At 40.5% G+C, this 27,024-nt stretch overlaps 1 protein-coding gene across 15 annotated transcripts in view; it reads left to right on the forward strand.

Moving 5' to 3' along the window:
* The window catches only part of nfasca (neurofascin homolog (chicken) a), a 114,814-nt gene that overhangs the window by 34,966 nt on the left and 52,824 nt on the right, over window positions 1–27,024 (forward strand). For 13 of the 15 annotated variants that reach the window (XR_015845831.1, XM_088309514.1, XM_088309512.1 and 10 more), the window contains exons 2-5: window positions 15,352–15,401; window positions 21,887–22,055; window positions 23,179–23,196; window positions 24,542–24,647. Coding sequence is in view for 14 of the 15 variants with exons in the window: in XM_088309514.1 (XP_088165640.1) it covers window positions 21,962–22,055; window positions 23,179–23,196; window positions 24,542–24,647 (218 nt within the window). In the remaining variant the exon portion in view is untranslated. The remainder of the gene's footprint in view (window positions 1–15,351; window positions 15,402–21,886; window positions 22,056–23,178; window positions 23,197–24,541; window positions 24,648–27,024) is intronic. The other 2 variants (XM_088309516.1, XM_088309527.1) reach the window with 1 other exon arrangement.

Genomic DNA, 27,024 nt, shown 5'->3' on the forward strand with positions numbered 1-27,024 from the left:
GGGCATGCAATGTTTGTTGGATTACATGATATTTCTTGTTTTTCATTTTTTTTATGGCTATGTGTTTGTGTGTCATGCAGGACCATGGATGTCCAGTATATGCACTGTGGTACACGTGTTATACACACGCGCACAAACACACGCACACCCACGCACCCACGCACACGCACACACATGTAAGGACACAAACACTCTCACACGTGCACGAACATGAGCACACGGCAACACACAAACACAGACACACACAAATACAGCCCTTTCTTTGTTCTGGAGCACTGTGGATCTGAGGTTAATGCAGCCAGAAAACAGAAAATGAAACAGAGAGTGTGAGAGAGAGAGAGAGAGAGAGAGAGAAAGAGTGAAAAAGACTACATGCCAGTGAGGTCTTTCACTCTTCCACTGCAAAGAATTTGTTAAGAGGACTCGTATGTCTGCCTTAAAGTGCTACACGTGGTTCAGTTGCTGCATAAAAGATAGTCAGGGTATTGGCTGAGGTGGACCCAAATGCGGGGAAGTGAGGCAGGGAGTGATTTAAAGGGGTATTTTGTTTAAAGAAACAAAAATACCAACAAGGGACTGTGAAAATAAAAAATATTACTATACTAGTACAAAACATCATGGATAAAGTAACAAAACAAACACTAGCAAACTAACTATGACTGTGACTATGACCTAGACTGTGAAAACGTAAACATGCTGAGGAACGGATGACAGACAGTAGACAATGAACCAACAAGGACTAAAAGGAACCAGGGAACTACATACAAATTGACAAGACAACAAGGAACACCTCGACAAGTCACGGAGGGTTGGAGGGACCTGATTGGTCAACACTAGAGATTGGGTAAATGAAAAACACTGGACACAGTAAGCATGATGAGAGAGGAACACAAATCAAGTACTAAACAAAAAACACAGATCATGACAGGTATGGCTAAACTTTTGGGATCAATGGTCACATTTGATTTTTAAGAAGAACATGCATTAAAAAGAATAAATACAATTTGAATAATATATATGTTCAATTCCGGCTCCGGCCTTCCTATGTGGAGTTTGCATGTTTTCTCCCACGTAACAAAAATTAAATGATCATTTGTTAATTATTTATTTTGAATTAAATCATAATTAACTAACCAATCACTTTATATTTATTATGTTACTATTTACAATAAATTAAAAACTACACAAATAATGAAATAATACATTTTAGTTTAGTAACCAATTTTAGTAGTAGTACAGCAATTATTATACAACTCATGATAACAAGTGGACTGGTTTAATGAACGCAGTGGGCCACATCTGACCCCCGGGCCATACCTTGCCTGCTATACTCGTAGTTTATTTGTTTAACCTCCAGGTGTCAGTGTGTTGTGGAATAGTCACAAAGATTTTGGCTCATACGACAGAATGAAGTTCCACAAAAAGAGATTACTAGATAAAGTTTTTATTTGCAAAGTTACGTAATTTTACCACAACTTTTGTCTTTTCCCAATCAGGTTGTCACTGCGAGTCAGTTATATCATTTGTGCGGCACACTTTTTATGACAGGTGCCCTTTCTGATTTTACCCATCCATTTTGTATTTGGGCTTGGGACTGGCAGTGGCTGAGGATTGGGACACGGGCTGGGACCAAAGTCAGACAGTTGCATGAAATAGATTTTCCACAATACTTGACGGCAAGGTGGGGCATGGATGTACTTGGGATCTGTTGAGGGTAGGCCAATTTTTCCACGAACAAGCTACGAGCTTTGTTCGGGGTTAATGCGAGGGATGCTACACGATAACGACACCATAATATTAATTTGCTCTAATGGAGAATCAGTAAGTAATAATCTTCTTTAACAACTGCACCCCAACATACTCCGCTATCCAGGTAATTGGTTCTGGTGCCAACAAGAGTAACATATGCTGCTTTTTTCCCCATTGCAGCCTTTCCAAAGGGTTCATTGCAAATTACAATTAGAATTTTAAGTCTTTCCAACTATTAATGTACAGGCAATGCCGAATGTAACATTTTCCCACTTTATACAATGCAAGTATAAATATTGACAAAATCACTCCAAGACATATCAGTGATAAAATCTGGTACATTATTCTGAATAAATATTCAAAGAACATAGTATCCTGTTTATTTGTAATATGATATTGTTTTCCTGCCTTGCATTTGTGCTTTTGATGATTTATGTAATGGTGGAGATTTAGCTTTTGGATGACTTTTCAGTTAATCTGTTGGCTGAGAGCAAGAGAGACAGTAGCCTGCCAGTCCCACACATGTCTGTGCATGTGATGTCAGATAGAATTTATTACAAAAATGCCAACTAAAACAAATGAACTACCCACCTGAAGATTAACCTTTTATTTATTCAAGCTATACAAATACATAGATAAAATCAAAGCTACCTTTCTGGCCATCTCTGCTAATGTATGATTGATGGAAAATTGCTTTCAAATACTTTAAGCAAGAAGAAGAGGGTCGAGGAATATGAAATTTAAATGAGCAATATTTTTGTGGGATATTATGGAACTTCTACTGTTAAGGTGGTTATGAAAATATATTGTAGACTGCGAATTTTAAATAATTAATTAGAAGAGGGTTAGTTTAAGAGGAAAGATGAGGATACTTTGTATGAGTCCAGGTGGGTATACAGATGTTGCCCCCGAGCCAGGTACTTAACCTACATCGCTGCTCATACTTCTGTCAGTGCATGAATGTGATAAAAGGCCCTGGGATACATCTGTCTGCTTCACTAAGACACAGTATCATGTACAGTGACAACCTACATTTAACACCATGCAACCTTGGGCTTTCAAACTAATGCAATAGCCTCCGACTAGCTTAGGAACAACTCAGAGTGTACCTTGCTTCTCACACAAAATCAGCTGATATTGGCCCAAGCTTCCACTTGACGCTAAGGAACACAAACGCCATAGAGAATGGATGAATGGATGGATTAGATAGAAATGCAATAGCAACGCTGTCATCAAAAGATTTCCGCAGAGCTACATGATACTGTCCACCTTTATTATTATTTTACTGACTACTTTAAAATGTGTTGCATTTGGGCTGCCCTCTGTCTAAAAATGCAGTTTAGGGCGTGATTTTGCATGCATTTTCCCACCGAGTGAGTCGCTTGATCGGCTGGGACAAAGGGCTCAGCTTGCCAATGGCCATTGCTCCACTCATTCGTGAAATAGTTCCTTTAATTTGGGACCAATGATGCTGTCGCAACGGGCCATATTTTTTCTGTTCTTCTTCCAACTCAAAAATGACTATTACACATGATTGGCTTGTTATTTGTTGTGCCTGTGTGCATCCTGTGAGTTCCCATGCCAAGTTAATAATGATGCAGTGAAATGTAATGTCACTCTTCTTCAAACAGTTCCCAATATAGATATATACATATACACATTCAAAGCAAAGGTGTCCTGCAAAATGTGTTTCTCAAAATTCCTTGCTACTCTTGCCTCACACTGCTTGAGCAAATCAACAACTCAGAAACTTGAAAAACACGTTCAACAATCACATTTTCCAAACTGACTCCACAATCAAACTTTACAAGGTCTTGAGTTTCGTGCATAAACATTGATCAGAGTTCCTTTGGCTCCGGCAGACTTGGACAGAATTTTTGTTTGATAAACAAAACTCCGTTTTCACCAAACCACATTTCATTTATAGCTGCTGGCAGCACAATGTGTTCCCGGATTTTATTATGTTTCTCTGTATGTGTTAGACATTAAGGGCTCCATTTTCCTCCTCAGTGCAAGTGAAGCGCAAAGCGCAATCTAAATTCCCTGATTTGGTAGATTGGCACCCGTGCGCTCAGCATAAAAAAGGGCGTAATTTCATTTTCGTGCCCACGTATGTCCCTTTTTGGGGCTGTGTTGCACCTGGGCAGTCCGGCGTACGAATTTGCCTTGCCTCCGAGTAATCCGCCAATTTGGTAACAGAAAGTAGTCTGTGCTCGGCAAGAAAACGGGCACCTTGTCATTTTCAAGCTGGGACAAGGGTCCGTCCGGATCAGCGTGTTCGTGAATTCGGTAGCTGCACTGGTGTTTCTGTCTCGCTCACTAGCGCATCTGTAAATTTGGTTACAAAAATTAGACTAAATTTCAGACTGCCTAAAAGGAGATTTATTTTGCGGCACATGCGGTCAAACACAATTTTTGTGTATTTGATCGAGGCACGGGTTGCCCGATTCGACGCTTTGCGTATGTGTGTTGGTGGTCACTGGACTTCATTCATAAATATGAAACCAGCGTGGGACAGTCCCGCCGAATCATTGTAGATACCAATTCATTGAACAAATTCTCATCAAAACCATCTTCAAAATATTTAAATAGCAACCCCGTCACTATTGGGGAGGGGCGGAGAGGTAGCACAGGGACCTGAGCATCCATGGGAGATGGCATCCAGCACCCAATTCAAATCCTGTCCGGTTGTGGTGGCATTGCAATAAAAGCAGGGCTTACATTTTTTTTTTTAATTTAAATTTGCCTTTCTTGCTGCATTACAACTTCAACTGTAAGAAAGTGCCGTCAATCAGAGATAAAACAATCATTAAAATGTTAATAACACCATCACATCTAAAAACAATGAATTAAGACATTATTAAAACCATTACATCAATAAGTAAATAATATGCATCTTTAAATTAAAATACAAAATAGGTTCCTTGGCAGAAAGCATTCACTAGCAAATTAATAATAAAAATATAAACAAAATGAATATGTTAAATATGTATCATTTACTCTTCAGCAGCGACATGCACTTCATCGCATGCATGGGCTTTCTCTCTCTCTCTCTCTGTCTCTCTTTCGCTCACTCTCTCTCATCCTCCCTGAAAGTTTGAATCGCACTATCTCAAATGCACATTTTTAACCACTCTGCTACACTGGTGATTACTGGCAAACACTCATGCACTGACATGTCTATCATTTTAACACCTTCGTCTGTGGGGAACTCAATGGAATTTCTTTCTCCATTCATACACTCAAACATATGTGCACAATTTTGTAAAGACAACACACACAAAATGAGAAATCAATGTGAATTATTTAATACATTAATGTCACTGTAATTTATGTTTTGAAGGATAGGATGACTGGACGGTTGAACATAATATTGTATATTTATGAAGGGAGATGAGAAACAGAGATGCTACTGATCACTATGCGCTTGCAGATGGTAAAACACATTCACCTCATGGAGGACTAAATAGATTTTGTACAGATTTAATATCATTTAGTACAAGAAAGGAAGGGAAAAAGAGAGACAGTGTCTGTTCAGAGTAAATGAAATTTGGTAATAATATAATTATGTAGAGACATGGGAAAGGACAACTGTGTGCCTGCGTGTCTGTGTGTGACTGAGACAACAAGCCAGACCAGCCAATGGCAGAAATACTTTAATCACCACCATAACCTCGAGGCAGATGGGCCCATCTCAGAAAATTAGGCCTGGAAGACATGCTAACTACCCATGCACACCCACACACGCTTGTGTGCACTAACACAAACATGCTCTGTAGTTGGTGTGAATTACAAATATATGTTCAATAAAATACAGTTTGCCTGCTTTCTATCAAAAAAAGGAACAATTCGAAGAGATTGTGAAAACAAAGAATAAATAGACTATAAAAGAAATGAAATACACTTCCAAGGTGGCTTAATGTGTGGAAGTGACAGGCTTTCATCAAAATGCGCCACAAATCAAGAATTATTACAAGACTTTATTCCACATGCAGTCGATGCTGAGATTCCGAACTTAATTGGTTCCATAAACCTGTTTGCAATTTGAAACATTCATTAACAGAGGTAATATTTCCTGTTAATATGAATGGAAATGCAATTAATCCATTCCAACCCCAAAATTAAGTTATACTTAAATTGTTTTACCAGTGTGTGGTGAAAAGTAAATATAATGTAATATATAAATAAGTGAAAACACCCTATTATAAAAAAAAGAAAATAACACTAAAAAATGACATGCTGATAATCTCCCAGAATGCCTCAGTCTGATAATCTCCTTAAATATTCATATATATATATGTATATATATATATATATATATATATATATATATATATATATATATATATATATATATATATATACACACACACACACTCACACACACGATTACTTGAGCACACATTTCATAATCTTTTTGGAGTGAAGGTGTCAAACTCATTTCCAGCACATTGCAGGTAAGGTTGCCCTCAGGGCGCCTGTTTTAATTGTGAAAACACATTAATGTCCAATTGCTAAGGGTGTAACGGTATGCCAAAAATCACTCTTGGCTGTGTACTGTCCGTCCGTTTGGTTTTTAAGTAAACTGCTCATCTTTTAGGTAAACAGGAAAACATTTAATGTCATTGCAAGTCAAACACAGATGAATGATCACCTTGTGTTATCATATACATACAACAAATTAATGGAAAGCCAGTTTTGAAATCAGAAGCCAGTAAGTAATTGTTTGTTATTTTTTATTCCAATTTATTTTAAAAGGGGAGGATTGGTAGCAAATAAATGACAATATCTCATACCTCAATATTGTTAAAAGTGAAGACAATGTGCTTGAAACAGGAAGTTGACGCCCATGATTAGCCCTTTGCGAGCCACATAAAATGAGGTCGCGAGCCAGATCTGTCCCCCGGGACTTGAGTTTGACACCTGTGCTGTACAGGGACTGGATTTGGTCTATCGGCCTTATTTTTTACCCCTGTTTCAAAGAGGCAGTCCTGTTCCAGTTCAATAAGTTACTATAATACTCACCCCACTGCCCTTGACTTCAGGGTGTGGTTACATCTGAAGTCTTTAGTCTGAAGTGTGAAGATACAAAACCTCTGAGAATGGAGGCCCACTTTTAATTGTTATTTTTCTTTATATATGGATATGTAGTAAGCATTCGTGAAGGCTGTGTGCAGACTCAGGTAAAGATATGACATCCACACAGTTTGAGACTGCACTGGTGGCCAGGATTTGAATTGCTGTCCTTGGTGTTCACAGTACATTTTCATTTTGTTGAGTTCAGCTTTTGTTCTATGATCGAACAAATACAATGAAGAAACACCTGTGCACATGTGTACAGATACACACATATTGTCAAAGATAAAAAAAAACAGTGAGTGCATTTTTTCTCTCTGTCCCTTTGAGCACACCTTTAAGTTCTTCCTGCCTACAATGTATTTTTTTTTTTACATGCGTGCACACACGCACACACTCACATGGCCTTCAGTTGCACACTCGCCATCTTTAGCCCTCCTTACCCTTATCTCCCTCATATTTTTCTGCCCCCATTTTCATCCGTCTTTTCTCTCGTGTCACTGTTGCTAGGGAGCCCTGCTGACTGGGGGCGTTTTTCATTGGACAGGAATGAGAGGATGAAGTTGAAAAGGAGGGGGGATTGATATTGAGGGGTACTGGGGGAGCACAAAGTGAAATCCAGATGTGCTAATGAGGTTGTATGTTGACCGACATTGTTACCGAGGGTTTCTATACATGGAGCAAATGATGGTGAATAAGGAAATGATGCACATTATGAATATATTGCAGATAAAAATACAGACTAATAAAAAAAAATGAATTTGCAAATGCAAAATTAAGGATGCGTTAAAAAAATAAAAGTAAAAACAAGATGAAGTGTTTTTCTTGCCGTGTGGGATTGTGAATAGAACTACTGGGACATACATGGCCAGACTGTACAATCTCATTTATTTCCGCACAAAGGATTGAAAAATTCTGACATATACTTGAAAGTCTATTGTGGAGGTTGTGGCAATGGGCATTCATCTTTTGCACAGAAGCGATTGTGGTTTACGTTGGTGTTTGTCTTCTTTGATGTCCATCTTTTGGTTCAAACACCAAAACTGGTCACCCATCTCAGACATCAGATTTTCTGGTCTTGTCCTTGCATTATTCTTAGTGTTATGTTGTCTGAGGACTGGGATGTGCAATAAAATAAATGATGTAACTCAGCTAATGTTTTGATGTGGATATATTTTAATGAGTATAGTTGTGATGCTTGAAAAGATACAGTAGTGCGATTGGAAAAGCATTTTATTTTGGACAATGAACATGCCTTCGGGGCTGCCAGCGGGTAGGAGTGGCTTTTACTGTGAGCAGTGTGCCTGAAGGCATCACTAAATGGTCTCTTTGTTTGTCATGAATATGTGATGTCGTGACAAAGGTGAGGGGCAATGTATTTAGTGTGATTTGGATGTCGGCACGTGGTCGTCAATATTTCAGACAGCATATTGAGGAGTGAGATTCATTGTTAATTCATGTAGAAAGAAAAATAAAGGAAGAGGCCAAGCTGCATAATGAGTCCTTTTTGGTCAGTGGTACTTTAATGGTCACGTCTGAGAGGGAAATTAATTTAAAAAGAAAAAGAAAAACAAAAGAATGTCCATGTTCATCTGAGAAATAAGAAAACCTTGTTTAACTGCTGTGTTATATGTAACTAACCTTGGAAATCTTATTTTGTAGTTTCACTTTGCCCCCTTATAAAATCTTTTTTTTGTCCATTGCATGTTTCATTTGGCGTTTTCGTTCAGTTTTCCTTTAACCTCTTGCCTCTCCTCCCCCAGTCCACCTCACTGTACGCATCCCTCCATTCTTTCTTTGTGTCAGTGATGGGTTGAAACTGACAGGGGGCAACAAACTGATTGGGGTCTCCTGCCTTTTATAACACCCATTCAGAGGGCATGAGCTTCCATTGATCCTCGGTTCTGGGTGAGCTGCAAAGGATTTGGATTTCAACCAACATGCGGTTGTGTGATTTGCTTGGCTTGCTTTTCCTTTTTTTGTATAGCAATATTATGGCTCATATTACTTTTTTTCGTATCTGTGTGGATAAGATGCCGTTTGACTGACACTCCAATTGTATAATCCGGGGACATCAGAAAAGAAAGCATGACTGTATTAAATGTAATATCTAAATATGCTCTGCCCCAACACCATGAAGCAATAAAAAGACACCAAGTTACTAGATACGACTGAACTGAATCTAACCCTGGTTAGCATCAGTTATTATGTATTTTGGAGATTTAAGTTCATTCAAAGTCTTATCAAAGTAGTTTTTATCTAAATAGTCAAACTAGAGTAACGTATTTTTATGGCCAGGCGCTGGCTCGCGCTGGCTCGGCTCGCGCTAGCTCGGGTCAGCTCGCGCTGGCTCGGCTCGCGCTGGCTCGGCTCGCGCTAGCTGGGCTCGCGCTAGCTGGGCTCGCGCTAGCTCCGGCTCGCGCTAGCTCCGGCTCGCGCTAGCTCCGGCTCGCGCTAGCTGATGCCAGCTCACCAGGACTCAATCCCTCAAAGGATGGCTGCCAGAGGTATCACCCCAAATCAATGACAGATGCCCTGAAACTATAAGGTATCACTGGCAATAAGACTGCCTCTAACCAATAAGAGGTGTCATGGGAATATGTCTTCGAGACAACGTCAGGGGAGGGACTTCACTGGTCACCACACTCCTTAGAGTCACGGTTTCAAATCAAAACCAAAAAAACTCATCATACAAGCAAACAATGAAACAAAGAAATAAGATTATCATGTATCACTCATGCCATCTATACACCCAAAAGAAATAAAAATAACACAAAAGGATTATAGCAATGGCTTCTTGGGAGCCACTCAGACTCAGCCAATCACATGGCTGTTTAGAGAGATGTGCATGGCTGTTGAGAGAGATGTGCGTGTTGTGCTTTGGGCTTTTTGCAGTCTGTTGTCTAAACCTGGGACGTTTCTTGCTTGCAATAACATAAATGATAAGACAGACTACAACATTGTGGACAGCTGGCCTTTTGTCCAGCTTTCTCCTACACCATCACCCAAACACCATAGTCACATAATGTATAAGTCACGGTCAATTCGAAGCATAGATGACTCAGACTTTGACCTGCAGGGAGTGCTAACATGCATTCTGAACAGCCCAATGAGTAAAAGGGTTGACGGTCGAGAGTGATGCTCAGTCCATATAATGTGCGCGTCGCTTTACAAGGCGCCGATGCTCAGTCCATATAATGGGCGCATATGGGCGCGTCACTTTACAAGGCGCCGATGCTCAGTCCATATAATGGGCGCATATGGGCGCGTCACTTTACAAGGCGCCTGCGCCTCGTTTGTTTTGGGGAAGATTTGGGACTTTAAAGTGCGCCCTATGGTCTGGAAAATACGGTAACTCGTGTAGTTTGATGGTATGAAACTCAGTAAAATATCAGTGTTGCCATATAAATACAATCTGCTCAAGGCCGTCCGAATCCTGAGTACTGATATTGAACACATACACACGCACGCATAAACCACTGATTTAGCTGGCTTTCACATCACATTTTAGATTCACCGCAGAGTGATGTCTGCATTTTTCCATTATCTGATTTATTCAGCTACGTAGTCTGCCATGTTTAGTCCTCTGATTGGTTGATCTTAATATGCTCACCAAAGATTGATTTACAAGGATGGACAATGTCGAACATGATTAATCATTCATTTTCAAGGCACATTTTTCAAGAAAATTTATGAGGTCAACCAGCACCAATGCTGGCTGGTTTGTTTTATTTGTTTTATTTCGGATGTTAATTTTTGGGGCACTTTCAGAGCAATATTGTATGAACTCTACAGCTAGAGTAGCTTAGAGTTGTTTGGAGTGATGTGATGTATGGAAAGGTAAAGGCAACTGCCTCTCTTTCTTCTTTAATGCCAGGCATTATTATATAGCGTTTTTGGACATTATTTTGCCACGTTATGGTGTTATTAAGAGGTGGAATAAGTCGCTTAACAGACCGTCACTGAGTCAGTGTTGTTTGTTATATTACATGGCCTAAGTGCAAGCTCTTTCCATTCTCCTCAGGTTCTGATGAATAAATTATAGCGCAAGCAGGACAATAGCATGTCTGGTTCTGAAATCTGATGGACTACATATAAGTGACACAAGAAAATTTGTTGTGAGACATTTGACAAGATTTGCCCCAAGAGTTCCATATTTCAGCTTCTTTTTCCAGCTATTTAAATCTGGATCTGATCTACAGTGGATCTTTAAAAACTAATCATTTAAGTGAACTACAACCTGTATAACTCAAGTGAATTTATTTCAATTATTTCAGGAGGGCAAGTAAACATGAACAACTGAGATAAAGTTGTTGACTACGTGTGACAGCCAGCATGTGCTGGATGAATGTACGTTAGCCGAACATCGCTCGGCGGAATCCTCAAGAGTGTGATGCCAATGAGTTTAGTGGCTCGAGCTGTTCACTTAGCATTCAGTGCACTTGACTTCCAACCGGTGATGCGGTGGCAGTGCAGAGCCCAGGTGTGACTGGAAAACGCAGGATTGCCACCATTACATATGTACAAGTACAAATTCAGGTTATAGTATCACCATAGAAAAGGAACTCCATTAAACCAAATAATACTTGTATGTGCCCCGACTTCTGATGGATGACTGGCAAACACTTCATGGTGTAGCCTGCTTCTTGCCCAATGTCACTTACTATAGGCTGTTCTTCACCAAACCCTGAACAGCATAAGCAGTTTTGCGACGAGGTTAAAAGACATTTTGTTTTTGCCCATCATGTCAGTTGTCATGAGCTTAAGTCCAAATGTATCATTTAATCTTGATCTGTGTAATGCTGTGATTCTTGGACATGTGTATTCCCCATCTGCTGCAAGACATAATTTAAGATGACTCTGATATGTGGACCCAGAATGTGCTTTGGCTAATATCACTCTGGGAAGCATTGGATTGATTTATCTGGAATCTCCCTGTAAGGCCCGCCTCCACAGAGCAAGCCCTCGAACACTCGACCAATCAATCAGCTTTGTATTCTTTTTCTATATCTCCTCTGTCTCTTCACAGCCTTCTCAATTTTTTCCAATCAACCTTATTTGCAAGACACTAAATATTTTTTCCAATTCAAACTCAGTTCTCACTCTCCTTGTGCATCTTTCTTTTTTCCTAATCTTGATCTTTCTTTTCTTCGCTTGTCATCCCATAGCACCCGATCGCCTCTTCCACGTTCCATTCATTTGTTCTTTCCCTCTTTTGATCAAAAGTAGGTCAGTCAGCATCATTGAGCCGCAGCTCCTTCCAAGCATGACATCCATACACACGTGCATTGATATGAACGCACGCGCGCACGCACACGCACACTTATTTCCTGACAACAGCTCATTCAACTTGCACCCCTCTATCCTCAAGTCTTGTTTGCTACATCACACCTTCCCTGGGGGATTTGAGCTGTGCAGTGTGCTGGGTTTGCAATCTGACACTGCTTTGTTTTGCCCCTCATGGGCAAAGTGTTAATTGAAGAAGACTTTGCTGACCTGCTCAAAAGCAGAAAGTTGGAACAAATGCTGCAACTCTGTATTTATAAAGGAATTAGAATAACTCTTTTAGTGTTCACATGAATACCACTTTGCCAGTTCATTTTTTACACCAAACTCAAAATGTTGCATAATGATGATGTTGACTTGCAATTAAAGGCTCCGATTCCAGAGACCCGAGAATCAGTCAGTTAAACTCACAAATACAAGAGCATTACTCGCCTACAAGTGGAACAATGATTTTTTTTTTTTTTAGTCTGATCACAACATTGCACGATAATATTCATTGGCAATGTAAGAAGTATATTTTGCTGCTGCAGAAAGGAATTAGCTTTTGTTTTTTAATCATTTATCATTCTCTTTATTGTTTGTAAAGAAACACCGATGACACAATCACTACTAATTAGCTCATTTCATGCAAATACCAAGCCTCGCCTCCCCCACATTTTTCTCAATTATCCCATCGGCTTTCAACAGTGGTTGCCATGGCAACTCCTTGAAAAGACATCTGCGCTACGGAAATGATGTAACTGACACAAGCCCGTCCCCCACAACCACTTTAACATGTAACCTGTGACCTTTGTGTGAGTAAGAGCCATTTATTTGAGTGTGTGTGCACGAGTGCGTTAAAAGACCATAGCTGGTGGCCTTTGGGACATTCATTAGGACTCACCCAGTTGCAGGTCAGCAGGGAAAAGCAGGTGATAGACTGTACATCAAAGTCTCCACACTCTCATCCAAATGCGCAGTCGTTATCCCAGGAGATGGGGAAAAGAGCATGTTTAATGGAGTCTTCGACTGTTATTCGGTATTCTCTTATTCACTTCACACATTCCATTTATTCTTGTGTGGAGGCCTGGACAGCTGATAGCAAAGTATGAGCACCAAGATATGTCCCCCCCCCCCCCAATAAGTTTATCGCACGTGGTCTGATTTTATGCATTGTAATATTTAATTCAGTGAAGACAATGATATATGGGGAAGTAGGGAAACTTGAGTTCACTTAAAAATAGAGTGCTTTTTCTTTGTATTGTATATGCAATGTATTTTATTAGACATATCCAAATCTACGTGGATATGGATTTAAAACGGTATATTGTTAAAATAAAATTCTGTCCTCAAGAAAACTTGGCTCTCAAGCGGATTTTGCTCTCTCAGACTGCTAAAAAAAAGCGGAATCTGCAGATTTGGTTGCACATTTTGATGCCTCGGTAACTAGAGCTGCTGTATGTGGAGCCCAGGAGGCAAGTTTTTAATTTTTAATTGGCTGTGTCTGTTAAAGATTTCACACATGTCTGTCTTTGCACAAAATGGAAGAACGCATTCTTTTGTGAAGTAAAGTTTAAAATACATTAGAGGAGGTGTGGGCAAACTACGGCCCGGGGACCACATGCGGCCTGTTAAACGTTTGAATCCAGCCCGCCGAACTTGAAAAAAATTGAATGAATAAACCTTGTTAATCTTTTATTTTCTAAATAGTGTGGTGTGTCATAGACAGATATTTTGTTGTCATGCTTTTGTTCATTATCATTTGAAATTAAATGTATTTTTTTTCTCCGATGAGGTGAGGTTACCAAAACACTCCATCCATCTGCTCCTGGTCTGGCCCCTCTGTCAAATTTTAGAACCCATTGTGGCCCACCAATCAAAAGGTTTGCCCACCCCTGCATTAGAGCATGTCACAAGCAACAAAAGCCTTCATCCACACACGGATGTCGAAGACAGTTTTGGAAACAAAAGCTCAGTTTTTAAGGACAAACAGCATTTGCACGTGGATGGTTCAAAATATAGTTCCCCCCAAAACGATTAAAAAAAAAAAATCATTATTTGTTTATTGGATTTATAGTATGTAAATGTCAGAAACCTGCATTAATAAAACATACTGAAATGCATAAGCTCATTGTACAGAATAATTAGAGATGCAAAATTTTAACTTCCTACTGAAGCAATTCCAAGTACTAGAATCAATAGGGCAGTCAGTTGGCGGCTGCAACAAAGAAAATAAATTTAAATGGAAATGACAAGCAAGCATCCAATCTAATCCAGCAATTTCATATGATAAAAATGTGGTGCTTGCGAAAAACACAACAACTTGGAAACATTGCGCTCAGATGATGTCAAAAAGGTTTTGTGTTTGTTTCTGTTTGTGTGCACATGGCAGTGTTAGTCATATACGTCCACTTCAAGTGGGGCAAATAAACTAGTGTGCCCTTTGGCAATGCACTTAACCCAGTTAAACATTTCTTCTCCAGATATTCCGTATGTAACATACTGCAGTCAGAAGGGATCTTGGTTTGGGTTTCTGGGGAGACAGTCGCTCATCTGTAAGAACTTGCATTCTGAAACTACAAGATCCCAGTTTGAGTCCCACTGTGGGCATAAATAGCAACTGATTGTTTGAGAGATGCCAGATTGCTTCCAGAGGACTGTTGAGGTGCCCGTAAGCATGGTTTTGAGGTATATTACTGGCACTAATGCGTGTGTGTGTATATTGTACGGCAGTGGATAATAGGTAACTTATGTACATGTTTCATCTTCTTATCAATAACATTTCCTTTTGTGTGTCAATATGTGAGGCTTTGTTGCTCTCGCAGACACTTTGTGTGCATACTGTATTTTTATTGTGTAGTCTTGAGTGAGTCTTTTCAAGCCTCCAGGCAGACTATGTTATAGTGTTTGTCTGTATAAGTGTGAGCCTAACAACCCAGGACAACAGAAAAAAATGGATAAAATAAGAGCACAGAGGAGCATCATGTGATCTTAAAGACCCCGGCTGGCGTACAGATGAGCTCTTTGAAAGCACAAGCTAGTTGGAGAAACAAGGCCGTTGCAGACAGTCCCGAGGCATGTGTGTTGTCTATAGTGTCTCTGCTGTCTGCACGGCTCCAACATGTTTCTTCCTCTGCTCAGGCTAACAGACACTAATGAGCATAAAACAGTCTTGCTTTGCATCACAAATTTGAGCCTGCTTTAATATAACATCTACAAAATAAAGATGACTAATATCTCTTTTGTTTTCTGTCTCATCAGGTCTGCAAAGTGGTCACACACGAAATATAGGTGTCCTCGTCATTATTAAGGTAAGATATCACTGTATGTATACAGAGATAAACTTGAGTGACTGGGCCTCATCTGACTGATCCTCAGTTGTCAAGAGCTTGGTTTTCCTAATTTTTTTCAGTTCAACACTCATTTAGAAATTTTATTTAACGTTGTTTTCGTCCCAGGCTATGGATCAATACCTTATGTGAACCATTTTCAGAATTCACTCACTTATGCCTTGGTTGTACATTCAGCCATCCATTTACTTCCGGGTTGGGTCGCTGCGACAGCGCCTTTAACAAAGATGCCCAGACTTTTTATGTCCCTAGCCACTTCATCAAGCTCTTCCACGTGGATGCTCAGGTGTTCCAGCACGTCCTGGGACTCCTCCCGGTGGGATATGCCCGGTACACCTCAACAAGGAGGATTCCAGGTGTCATCCTAATCAGATGCCCTCGCCACCTCACCTGGCTCCTCTCAATGTGGAGAAGCAGCACCGTACTTTGTTTGGTCCCTCATCAATGAACTGTTTACCGTGGGTGACCCTGCCCTCCACTATGATAAGTTGAGGGCTTATAGAAGGGGTTGTCCATTTAGTATTTACTTATTTGTAAATTAATGAATTGCTCCCACCAGTCTCAGCCAGACCATTGCAGAATGCTGAGGCTAATTGTGTATGATGGATGGACTACTATTTATTGGATCTTCAGTGGAGGAGCAGATTCCGACTCTGGTCTTCCTCTGTGGAGTTTGCATGTTCTCCCCCGTGCCAGCGTGGGTTTCCTCAGGGTTCTCCGGTTGCCTCCCACATTCCATAAACATGCATAGCAGGTAGATTGGGCACTCTGAATTGCCCCTAGGTTTGAGTCTGAGCGTGGATGGTTGTTCATCTGTGTGCCCTGCGACTGCCTGTCAACCCGTTCAGGGTGTACTGCTCGAAGACAGCTGGAATAGGCTCCTGCACCCCCCGTGACCCTTGTGAGGAGAAGTGGTTCAGATTATGGATGGATGGATGAATCTGCAGTGTTGTGTTAGAGGCTATATAGAGGTCAGACAAGTAGCTGTGGGGGAAGTGGATGTGGTAATGCAAATACTGTACTGTTTTCACAGTCTCGCTGTTTCACAGGAATTTAAATATGATCTGTGATGTCTTTTGACTCTTTTAGAAAAAGGTTTTCTTTGAGAATTTTTACTTAACCTTTCCAAATGCAACTGAATGTAGAGAAAACAATTCCTCTATGTATCTTTTTATTTGCTTACCTTACATTATAATATAAATTTATATTCTCCATTTATATGTTGAATTAAAAAAAATACTTTTATACAGTATAGTAAAAAAGCGCACAACAATTTCAATGTCAATTCTGTGCCATATTATATTTAATTAAATGAAAAACTAAGTATTTTTAGTGGATGTTTAATGCTAAGAACTGTTATATTATAACTACAATTGTTCTGTAGGTTTAGTATGTGAGCTACAATGATTTTGCATTTTTGTTATATTTGCCGTGTTTCACCTTTTGACCCCGAATATAACTTAGATTGATTGTCACACAATCCGTGTTGTCACACAATCCGTGTTGAACTTTCTTTGTTTATTGACAATCTCTTTTTTCATGGACTGATTAATTAAGAGTTTCAGAGATGCTTTCTTGACTCTCTTCAGCTTCACTTAGTTCAGTAGTTATCAGTGTTGTTTTTGACACGCATTTTAGATTTAGTCTTAGTCATTTGGACGAAAATGCTTATTAGTTTTCGTCAGATTTAGTCATTCCTATTCGTGATAGTTATAGTCGAGTTTTAGTCGACGAAAACTCAAAATGGTTTTAGTCGACGAAAACTCAAAAAGGTTTTAGTTGGTTTTGGTCTACGGAAACACACAAAAAAGGTTTGTCTCGTTTTTGTTAATTTATTAGACCAAAACTCAAGTCTGTTTTAGTTAAAAATAGCCATACAAGGTTTTCCTCTCAATAGCAAAGACTTTCTGTTGGACTATTCAGGATTATGCATGACAAACAGATAATGTAACAGTGGAATCAATGTTCATTGCTCCAAAATAAGCCGAGAACCAAAACGTTTTATAATAATAATATTGCCTTTATTAGTCCCACAATGGGGAAATTCGAGATTCGAACCCAGGCCTCCTGGGGAGACTGGGTCCTGAACGCGGCGCCTTAGACCACTCGGCCATCCTGTAACTGGCTTTATTTCACTTAAAGCAACATAAAATAAAAACGTTTTAACAACATAGAGTTGTAGTAGACTTGTTCAAAAGTACAGTAACACAAGTACAAACTCTATCAAACATACGTCATGTTTACTTGCACCAGCTTGCGGTTATCAGAGCGAAGTAGCCTTGCGAGTGTCCCAGTCGCCATGGTCCGTCAAAGGAAAAGCGTGTCAGTGTGTGCGAGCCAAGACACATGACCGCAGGCGTGCTCGTGCGACACCAGTAAGTGTGACGGTGCGTCCTGCTTGCTGTCCCGGTGGTGGGCGTGCCCAAACGAAAGATAGGTTGCACTTCATAGCAATGTTATGAAAGACAGAAGGGAAAGGATGTCATAAATTTTGAGCGTCTGACGAACGACACACTAACAATTTCGTCCAGTCTCGTCTCGTCAACGAAAATTTCATGTACGTCACGTCATGTTTTCGTCATCAAATAACCTCGTTTATAGCTCGTCATCGTCTTGTTGTCGTCATGAAAAAAGGGGCGTTAATGAAATATTTTTGTCATCCTCATCGTTGACGAACACAACACTGGTAGTTATCAATTCATGACTCTAGGTACTCTTAGATGCTTTTGTGTGAGAAACGCTTCTGTTGTGTGTTGTTGTTTTTAATCAGGGCAGCTTTAACCAACACCTCTAATATCATCACATTCAACTTGGTTGGATGATTTAAGACTTGACGTAGCTCTCGGAAAAGTCAGTCAGCCAAGAGGTGTGGCGTCAGTTTATGCCGATTTATCTTTTCCATGGTTGTGCCTTAAATGAGGATCAGATCAGAATTTCTATCCAATATACATATAAATTTAGGTAATTCCAAAGTGTTCATATACTTTTTCTTGCAACTTTGTGTTTTTAAAAAAATGTAGTCAAAGCACATGTCAATACAGATTTTTTACTGAATCTAAATGCAGCGTGAGCTTAACTTTTTATTTTACTTTTAGATTTTTTGGACCCGTTGCTCAGCTCATGTTGCACCCCCAACTCTCATTCACACACTAAGTAAAACTCATAGAACTTCATAGATCCCCTTTCGGATCATTTTCTGCAGTACATAATGCTAGTGAACGTTTATGTAATTTATGTTAAAAAAAAAAATACAATACAACTTTATTTATATATGACCTTTCTTGTTAAGATACTTGTTTGTTTGTTTTATATGTGCTAATGATTATTGCCGGGGCGGCACGGTGGACGACTGGTTAGCACGATGCCCTCCCAGTGCAGAAGTCGTGGGTTCGATTCCGGCTACGACCTTCCCGTGTGGAGTTTGCATGTTCTCTCCGGCCTGCGTGGGTTTTCTCTGGGTACTCCGGTTTCCTCCCACATTCCAAAAACATGCATAGTTGGTTGATTGGCCACTCTAAATTGCCCCTAAGTGTGAGTGTGGGCACGTGTGCCCTGCGATTGGCTGGCTACCTGTTTAGGGTAGCCTGAAGGCAGCTGGGATAGGCTCCAACACCAACCCACATAATGGATGGATGGAGTATTGCCTTCTGGCAGAAAGTCAAATACGTCTTCCCCCTGATTTGGATCTTGACCCTCTTTCTTAGGATTTAAACATTGTGTAGATGTTGCATAATCGAAAGAAGCTTTGGGGATTAATACAGAGTTATCCACATCCAAATCAAATTGTTGTGTTTGATGACAAGATTACAAGCTTAACGTGTTATTTGCAACCAAAGCCTTGTTGTAGACTGTAAATGCTTGTCTGTTCTCGTGGATCCATTGCCTAACATGCACTTGAAGCAGACATTTCTGAGACTGCCAGAACTGAGAGACAGTGCCAGATATTGTGATATATGTTTATTTTGGGAATAACAACAAGGGCCTGCACTCGTGGAGGGGATATATCGATATTTTTTTATGGTAGTATCGACTCGTAAACCGGAGGGCAGACGCACAAATTTAACGGCTGGCTGGGGATTTATATGTTAGTTTTGAAAGCTCATGTGATATGGCATGGTATTTAAGATTGACTGTTACATCTACAATGTGGCAAATTGTGAATTGCAGTAAAACTTGTGGTCTACGGTCAGCCACTCTTGAAAAATATTTGTCCAACACTGCACACAGTGGCAACAGTGCGGCCGTTGCTTGGGGTGTGCTGGGCGTAAGGCAGCATCATCATTTTGCTTTGTTAAATCTTTATTTCATTTGTATCATACTTAAAATATTTTCATTCATTTCAATTTCTGATGTTTATGGGTCAGACTCTCCTGAGCCATGTAACTGAGACCACAACACACAACAGTTCAGCTTCTAAGTATAAAAATCAAACAAGACCATTCCTGAAATTACTCAGTATTTAATTTAGGCCTTCCTGTGTGGAGTTTGCATGTACTGTCCATGCCTGCGTTGGTTTCCTCTGGGTACTCCGGTTTCCTTACACATTCCAAAAACATGTATGGCAGGTCGATTTGACACTCTAAATTGCCCCTAGGTATGAGTGTGAGTGCAGATGGTTGTTCATCTTTGTGTGCCCTGCGATTGGCTGGCAATCAGTTCAGGGTGTACCCCGTCTACTGCCCGAAGACAGCTGGGATCGGCTCCAGCAACCTGCGTGAGGAGAAACGGATTAGTTGATGGAAGGAGGAATGGATTTAGGCCTGCTGCACGTATAAAACTTTTTTCAAATCTTAAAAACCACAAGATCTGTGACAGACCCTAAACATGGATAGAAAATGAGGCGTTTAATACCTTTGGTGGTATTGTGTGTGGTCTTCTCCCATAATCCCAGCACAGAACACCACACACATTAAGATTCTGCTCCATCACTAGTCTACAATCGAGTTTTCTGAGTTATTGTTCTTGTGTGATCACACGTGATCTCAGTAACTCGGCCCGGCGCGATTATCACTGTATCAAGTTATTGTTTAATGAATAAAATGGACAGATAGTTGTTTTACGGACTCGATGAATGGTCTGTTTTTTTACATACCTGCTCAACATTTCTTTGCGCTGCTTCTTCCCTCTCCTGTCTGTCATGTTGCTCACCACTGTAGGAGTCGGTACTCACTTGCACACATACAATCTAGGGGTGGAACAACTTTTGAAAAACGGTTCGGTTTGCATGTGTTTAGTCAGTTCATATGCACGTTTCTCCTTTTCTCATTGTTTAATGAGGCGTAGCTGTGTACAGTAGTGCTAATTTTACCTAAGTAGCATTACTGCTCTCTGGCGCAGTCATACTATCCTCTTCCTCTGGAGACTATTTCAATGCTTGTTTATTTGTTTATTGAGTCTGTGAACATTCGCTAGGTCCACCAGAAACTTAAAGATACTGGTGATTGGCACTAGGTCCCTGTTTGGAGGGCCAACTTTTGCGACGGATGTCATGGTCTGTGTTTGTTGTCGTGTTCCTTTGGTATGTCTCTCGTTAAAGGTTATTCTGTCCACCTGTGCTTGTCGTCCACTCCCTGGTGTTAACCAGCTCCCTCCAGGTGTTTCTTGTTGTCTCGTCAATTTGTATGCATTTAGTTCCCTGTTTTTTACAGTCTTGTCTCATGTATCTGTCGTCCGGTCCTGAGTAGTTTTTTTTTTTTTAACTTTAAATTAAATACCTCTTTGAACCACTCCCTGACTTGCTTCCGTGCATTTGGGTTCTGCTCCTCAACCAAAATCCTGACATTCCAGCTTGCTGGAAGTCAAAGACACATCAGTCTATGTGAATCATTTAAAACATTGAATAACCTCAGCTTTTCTTTTGGAGTGTATTAGTTGGTTGAATAACTTATTCTGTTGAAGAAATAGCAACAGTTCCATACACAAGTTGATTGTACCTTTTGTCATCCAATGGAAGAACATTGCTTCCGCCTGCAAAATACATGCATGCTTTAAATTGCTGTAAACATTTTACGAGTGGATCTGTTACACATGCATTTACTACTAATTTGCAAAATGAAATATTTTAAGCGGGCATACTTTTTTCACATTTAAAATGGCATTTTTGTTATACATTCGGTTAGGAAATGCGCGGGCCATTGTGGCCCCCCAAGTACCACTGATGGAAAAGTATGACCCCCCACCAGCATTTAAGTTGCTTATCCCTGTTCAAAGCTATTTTAGCTCCAGAGCCGCACACAGATTCAGCTGTGAATGTAGGCCATTATACAGCCTATTATGCCTTCATTGATACACGTTGCAGTACACTAATGCACCAAAAACATGCACGCACACACGGACACGCACACACACACGCTCACACACATACGCGTCATTGTACATATACCTACAGTACAGTCAGTGCAGTCTTCAACTGACATAGACAACTATCTGTCCATGTCTGTTAACAGGTCAGCTGTGTGACTGACCTGGAGAAGTATCAAGTCTGTCAGGAGTGGTGAGACCGACTAATCAAAGGAGGAGAAATGTCTAGGCATCGTGGGCATTTGGCCCTAGCTTTAATGTCATTACAGCTGCTGCTATGGCACGAATCAGTGACAATCGAAGTTCCGCAAGATCGTAAGTGACTCAACAATGTTCTGTCATCAATTTTGCAACGCAATCATAATATTGTTATATTTCAAAATAATCCCACGTCTCCTCTGCATGCCAGGTACATTTATTGAACTGTGTACATATTATTTGATTCATTATATTGAGGGAAGAGAACCAGCTTGTCTCTCCATTACGTCTCCTTATCTTGGTTGCAACAAACTACACTCTTGACAAGTGATGATCTGTGCTTTCTCTCGATTCTTGTAGGACACACAGTTGCACACAATCCCACACATTATCTCTTACCGTTGTTGTTAGTCAACTAGTGCAAGCCTGAGGAGTTACTATCTGTATGGAAGACTTGGAGTCAAAAGATGCATATTGGTGCACACAACTATGTTAATGTCATTTATCAAAACAAACACAATGCAAGGAAGGCCATGCAAGTTGCTTCCTTAACTCATGTTCTCAAAACCTTAAACTTCAACAGAATATAATGGATGATAATGTATGTTTAAAACTGCACTGTTTTAGTATTTAAGGTAAAAAAAATAAAATAAATAAAAGTAGGAATTAGGAAACCTGTATGTTGAGTTTAGGAATTCTGTCTTACTGTGAATGACATTCAACTCCAACAGCACAAAATTAGCCCTGATACTAAGATTGCATTTATGTGTTTTTATGTCTGCCGCGTATAATGACCTAGTTTGTGTTTCCTTTCTTTTTTTTCTCATCATTTGTAAACTACAAACAGGTAAGTTAACCATCCGAATGCCCATTTATTGTAGTAGAACCCATGGAGTTATTGAATTCTGTCTCTTATTAATATTTGAAGTCGTTGGTTCTTTTATCACAAACAGATTATTAGGTTGTTATTTACCTGATATGTTTGGACGACATGTCAGGTGAAAACCTAATAGTCTGTCTGTGATAAAAGAACCAAAGACTAAAACTTATGTAGTGGTAGTGTGTCTAACAATATGCTAATGATGTAGAATGTGGAGAGAATAGCTAGATAGGTTAGTCAAACACGATAATGTACTAATGTGTTTGTGTGTGTGTGTGTATATCATGTACTGCTATTAACAACATTTTTGCAATTTGCCTACACTTTCTGTGTCCCTGTTGCTTTACGTTGGACTAACAGCAAAGATCCTGGCAGACTGTAAGTTAATATGTTCATTGTCGTCTTTCACACTCAATTTATGTGGTTCCTTTCCTATGCTGTCTACACGCTCTGGGAGCCTGCTTCCAGAAACATAACTGTAGTAGTATCAGTGACAAGCCTGTTCTGTAATGTTACAAGTCATTTATTTAATACTTAAACTGGGTCAGTTAAACCTGGACAATAACGCTGAGATTCCGCGTGTTTGGAAGGACAGAGTGCGCTCCGCTCACATTAATTTCCAAACGCGGCAGCAGTGGTGCACTGGCGTGCTGAATAACCGGACAACAAATGTGAGCAAAACTCAAGTTTCTGAGCTGTCGGAGTGAATCCGTGCACACTCGCAGAGTATTTTCAAATGCGCTCTAAATCAAACCTTTCTAACGTAAACTATCTGGTTCTTACTGTCATGGCGTCTTTGCCAATCACTCATGCTTTGCTTATTCACTTACCAGTTGACATTGGACAGTTTACATTTTGCTAAACGTAGGTATGGCAAGTCACATGCATAATAGGTCTTAAGGAGGAAGAAGAAGAATTCATTAGAATTTGCATACCATTTGAAGATGTATGGTAATTCTATTTCAGTCTTGCCTGTGGCACAACTAACCACTTTGTATCAATATTCAGATGGTTACCATGACAGTATACAACACATGTGCAATTAAAAATGTGTTTGTTGTGGAGTTGACCGTGTAAGTTGCTGTTAAAAAACGAAAGAAAAGCATTTCCCTCATGATAGCCAGGAATTCAGTCCTCTTTTGGAGTCTCACTCTTGATCGTTTAATTGTGTATAAGTGTGTGAGTATTTCTGTGTAGCGATTTAAAGCCCTGAAGGGCTCAGTGAGCCAGAAAAGCAAATGGGCAAAGACATGTTGGCTCTGTTTAGTGAGAGGAGGTTGTCTTTAGTAAGCCATTAAATATGTATCGTGGACTGAACACAGCTGGACGTAGACATGATGGTCTGTTCATTTATATCAGGCTGCACAACAGTTCTAGACTGATCATACACAAATTGCTATTTCCTCTATTTTAATTCCATATAACATTAAAAATTAGTGCCAACAAAATTAGGCACATATATGCCTACAATGAACAAAAAGGTCCAACAAAAATGTGAACAATAATGAGACGTTGTTCGGTTTAATTTATTTTATCCCAGTTTGAAATGTTAAAGGCCAAATCAAGTTTCCTCAGGACATGTTTGCATGAAGCAGGTTTATGACTTAGGTTGACACTCTCAGCAAGAGCTTTTGTCCGAATGATTTCAACAAATGCATTTGTGAAGCGTGTGTGTGTGTGTGTGCGTGTGTACCAATGTAACCACACTCCTGTTTCCCCTCAGTGAGACAGCCCCCTACTATAACCAAGCAGTCGGTGAAGGACTACATTGTTGACCCAAGAGATAACATCATCATCGAGTGCGAAGCCAAAGGCAACCCGGTGCCAACGTAAGGAATGTCTCTAATGGTTACATCATCAGGGAACAGGACAGTGGCACATTGTTTATTTGGGGTACTTAGCTGTGCATAAGGCACACACTTGCATCCATCTATCCAATCATGGGGCAGCTGCTTCAACAGGGAAGCCCAGACTTCCCTTTTCCACGACCGTTTCAGATCTTCCAGAGGCATCCTGATGTGTTCCCAGGCAGGGATGGCGCTACACGGGGCTTTGGAAACCTATAGCCTCTTCAGAAATCTGTGTAATTTTTTCAACCCCCTATGTATCAGTCAATCCCCTGGAGAAAAAAGATCCTCGAGCCGCCCCTGTTCCCAGGCCAACTGGGAAACAGTCCCTCCAGCATGGTCCGAGTTGACTTGGGCCGTCTGCCCGGTGATACATGCCCGGAACATTTCACCTCATACATATTAACCAAGTGCCCGAGCCATCTCATTCAACTCAATGCGGAGGAGCAGCAGCTCTACTTTGATCCTCTCCTGGATGACTGCGCTTCTCACCTCATCTCTAGAGGGCATCCCAGACACACATCTATCCATAATCTTGTTCTTTGGGTTATGACCCACATTTTGTTAGCATAGCTGAGCGTGTGAAATAGATTAGCCAATAAATCGAGAGCTCCTTCTTCACTATGCAAAGCAGATGACTCAGCATCACAGCAGATGGTACACCAATCTCCTTATCGATCGCATGCTCAATTTTTGCCTCAATCCTGAACAAGACCCCATGATATTTAGACTCTTATGCTTGGCACAGAATTTCATCCCTAACCTGGAGAGAGCCCAACACCCTTTCCAATTGAGGATGGCGGTCTCAAATGTGGAGGTGCAGATTTTCATCCAACCTGTTTCTGAGCCGTGCTTTGTCTGGTTCTTCACATTGGAAGTGTTTGCTCAGGGTGACTATGCCAGGGGCGTCAAGCAACTGACAACTTACTATTATTCCTATCCAATGTGGCTCTCCCCTTCCCTCCACAATCATGTTTATTCAACGTAAGACACTGGAACATGCATACAACACTTTTGGATTACTAAGTGTACTTGTCAGTGTAGTATTAATGCAACATTCCTGTTACTTGAGTATTTTGGGTGAGAAGAAATGCTAATTTTACTCAGCTAGATTGCGCTACATTCCGCTTGCTAACTGTATTTTGATCTACGGGTATTTATTATTGCTTGCGCTATTTTCATTTAACACTCTTGTGACTCTTTCAACAATCAGTTTCATTTCATTTGAGTAATCAAAGAGCCAGGCAGTCACACGGTAACACAAAGTCAGCCTGCCACAGCACCTAACGCAAGTAAAGGTTTCAAAGTGACTGATTTCCTTAAAACATGGCAAATCTATATTTACCTTATGCACAGGGTCCAGCTCACCCATGTCATGTGCTGTCATCTGTGTTTTCCTAAAATGTCAGAATTTTAGCCCACAAGAACTCCACACGGAACTTTAGAACCAAACAAGAGGCTCGGACTTGGTTTGCAAAATGTAAAACAACACAGGAACGCAAGCTTCATGTTTTTGACCTTGTCTGTTCCTCCCTGTGCAAAGGGTTGTCCACATTCATAAGGAGCAGGGAGATTAGCACTTTGCAATGTATGCACATCACTGGAGCTGAAGATCTAAGTTTGCAGAACTAAAATTGTTTTTGACAGCATGGCTTATAAATGACAATGAAACCACCTGTTGAAGTTCAACATAATACACTTACTTATATATAATTACATAATTAACCATCTCTGCCTGGTGACCCTATTGCACTGTTTAGTGTATGAATAAAGTTGATTTAAGACTCAATTTTCCTTAGTTCATGTTATTTCATTTAAAGATATGGCTTTGAAATTATATTGTTGGGCAAATCTGAATTTGCAGGTTCCTATTTTGTACTTTTGGCTATTTGTTAATTTTATAAGAATAAATCAATCAGAAATCACCCCTCTCCAATATATATCTGTCAGAGACAATATCAAACGGGATGCCGTGGAGTCGGAAAACGTGCTGGGTGAGTAGCTTGGCCGTCTCCAGGGCAGTGGGTAGCTTGGGTAGGGGGACGTAATGCACAAACTTGGAGAAGCGGTCAACGATCGTGAGTATGACGGTGTGTCCGTCGGATGGGGGGAGACCCGTGACAAAGTCCACGGCGATGTGGGACCAGGGACGGCGCGGGATAGGTAGGGGACGGAGGAGACCCGCCGGGGCGGAGTGAGAAGCCTTCCCTCGCGCACATACCGGGCAAGCCAGCACGAACTCGCGGGTAGTGGGCGTGGGCCATTCCACCACCGCCTGGATCTTGGCAGGGTCTGGCTGGAGCTGGCCCTGGGCGATAATGTACCCCAAGAAGTGCACCGAGGGGACGTGGAATTCGCA

Source organism: Idiotropiscis lumnitzeri, chromosome 11, assembly GCF_059441095.1.
Source record: "Idiotropiscis lumnitzeri isolate Australia: NSW breed Sydney's pygmy pipehorse chromosome 11, RoL_Ilum_1.0, whole genome shotgun sequence".
NCBI classification, from domain to species: Eukaryota; Metazoa; Chordata; class Actinopteri; order Syngnathiformes; family Syngnathidae; genus Idiotropiscis; species Idiotropiscis lumnitzeri.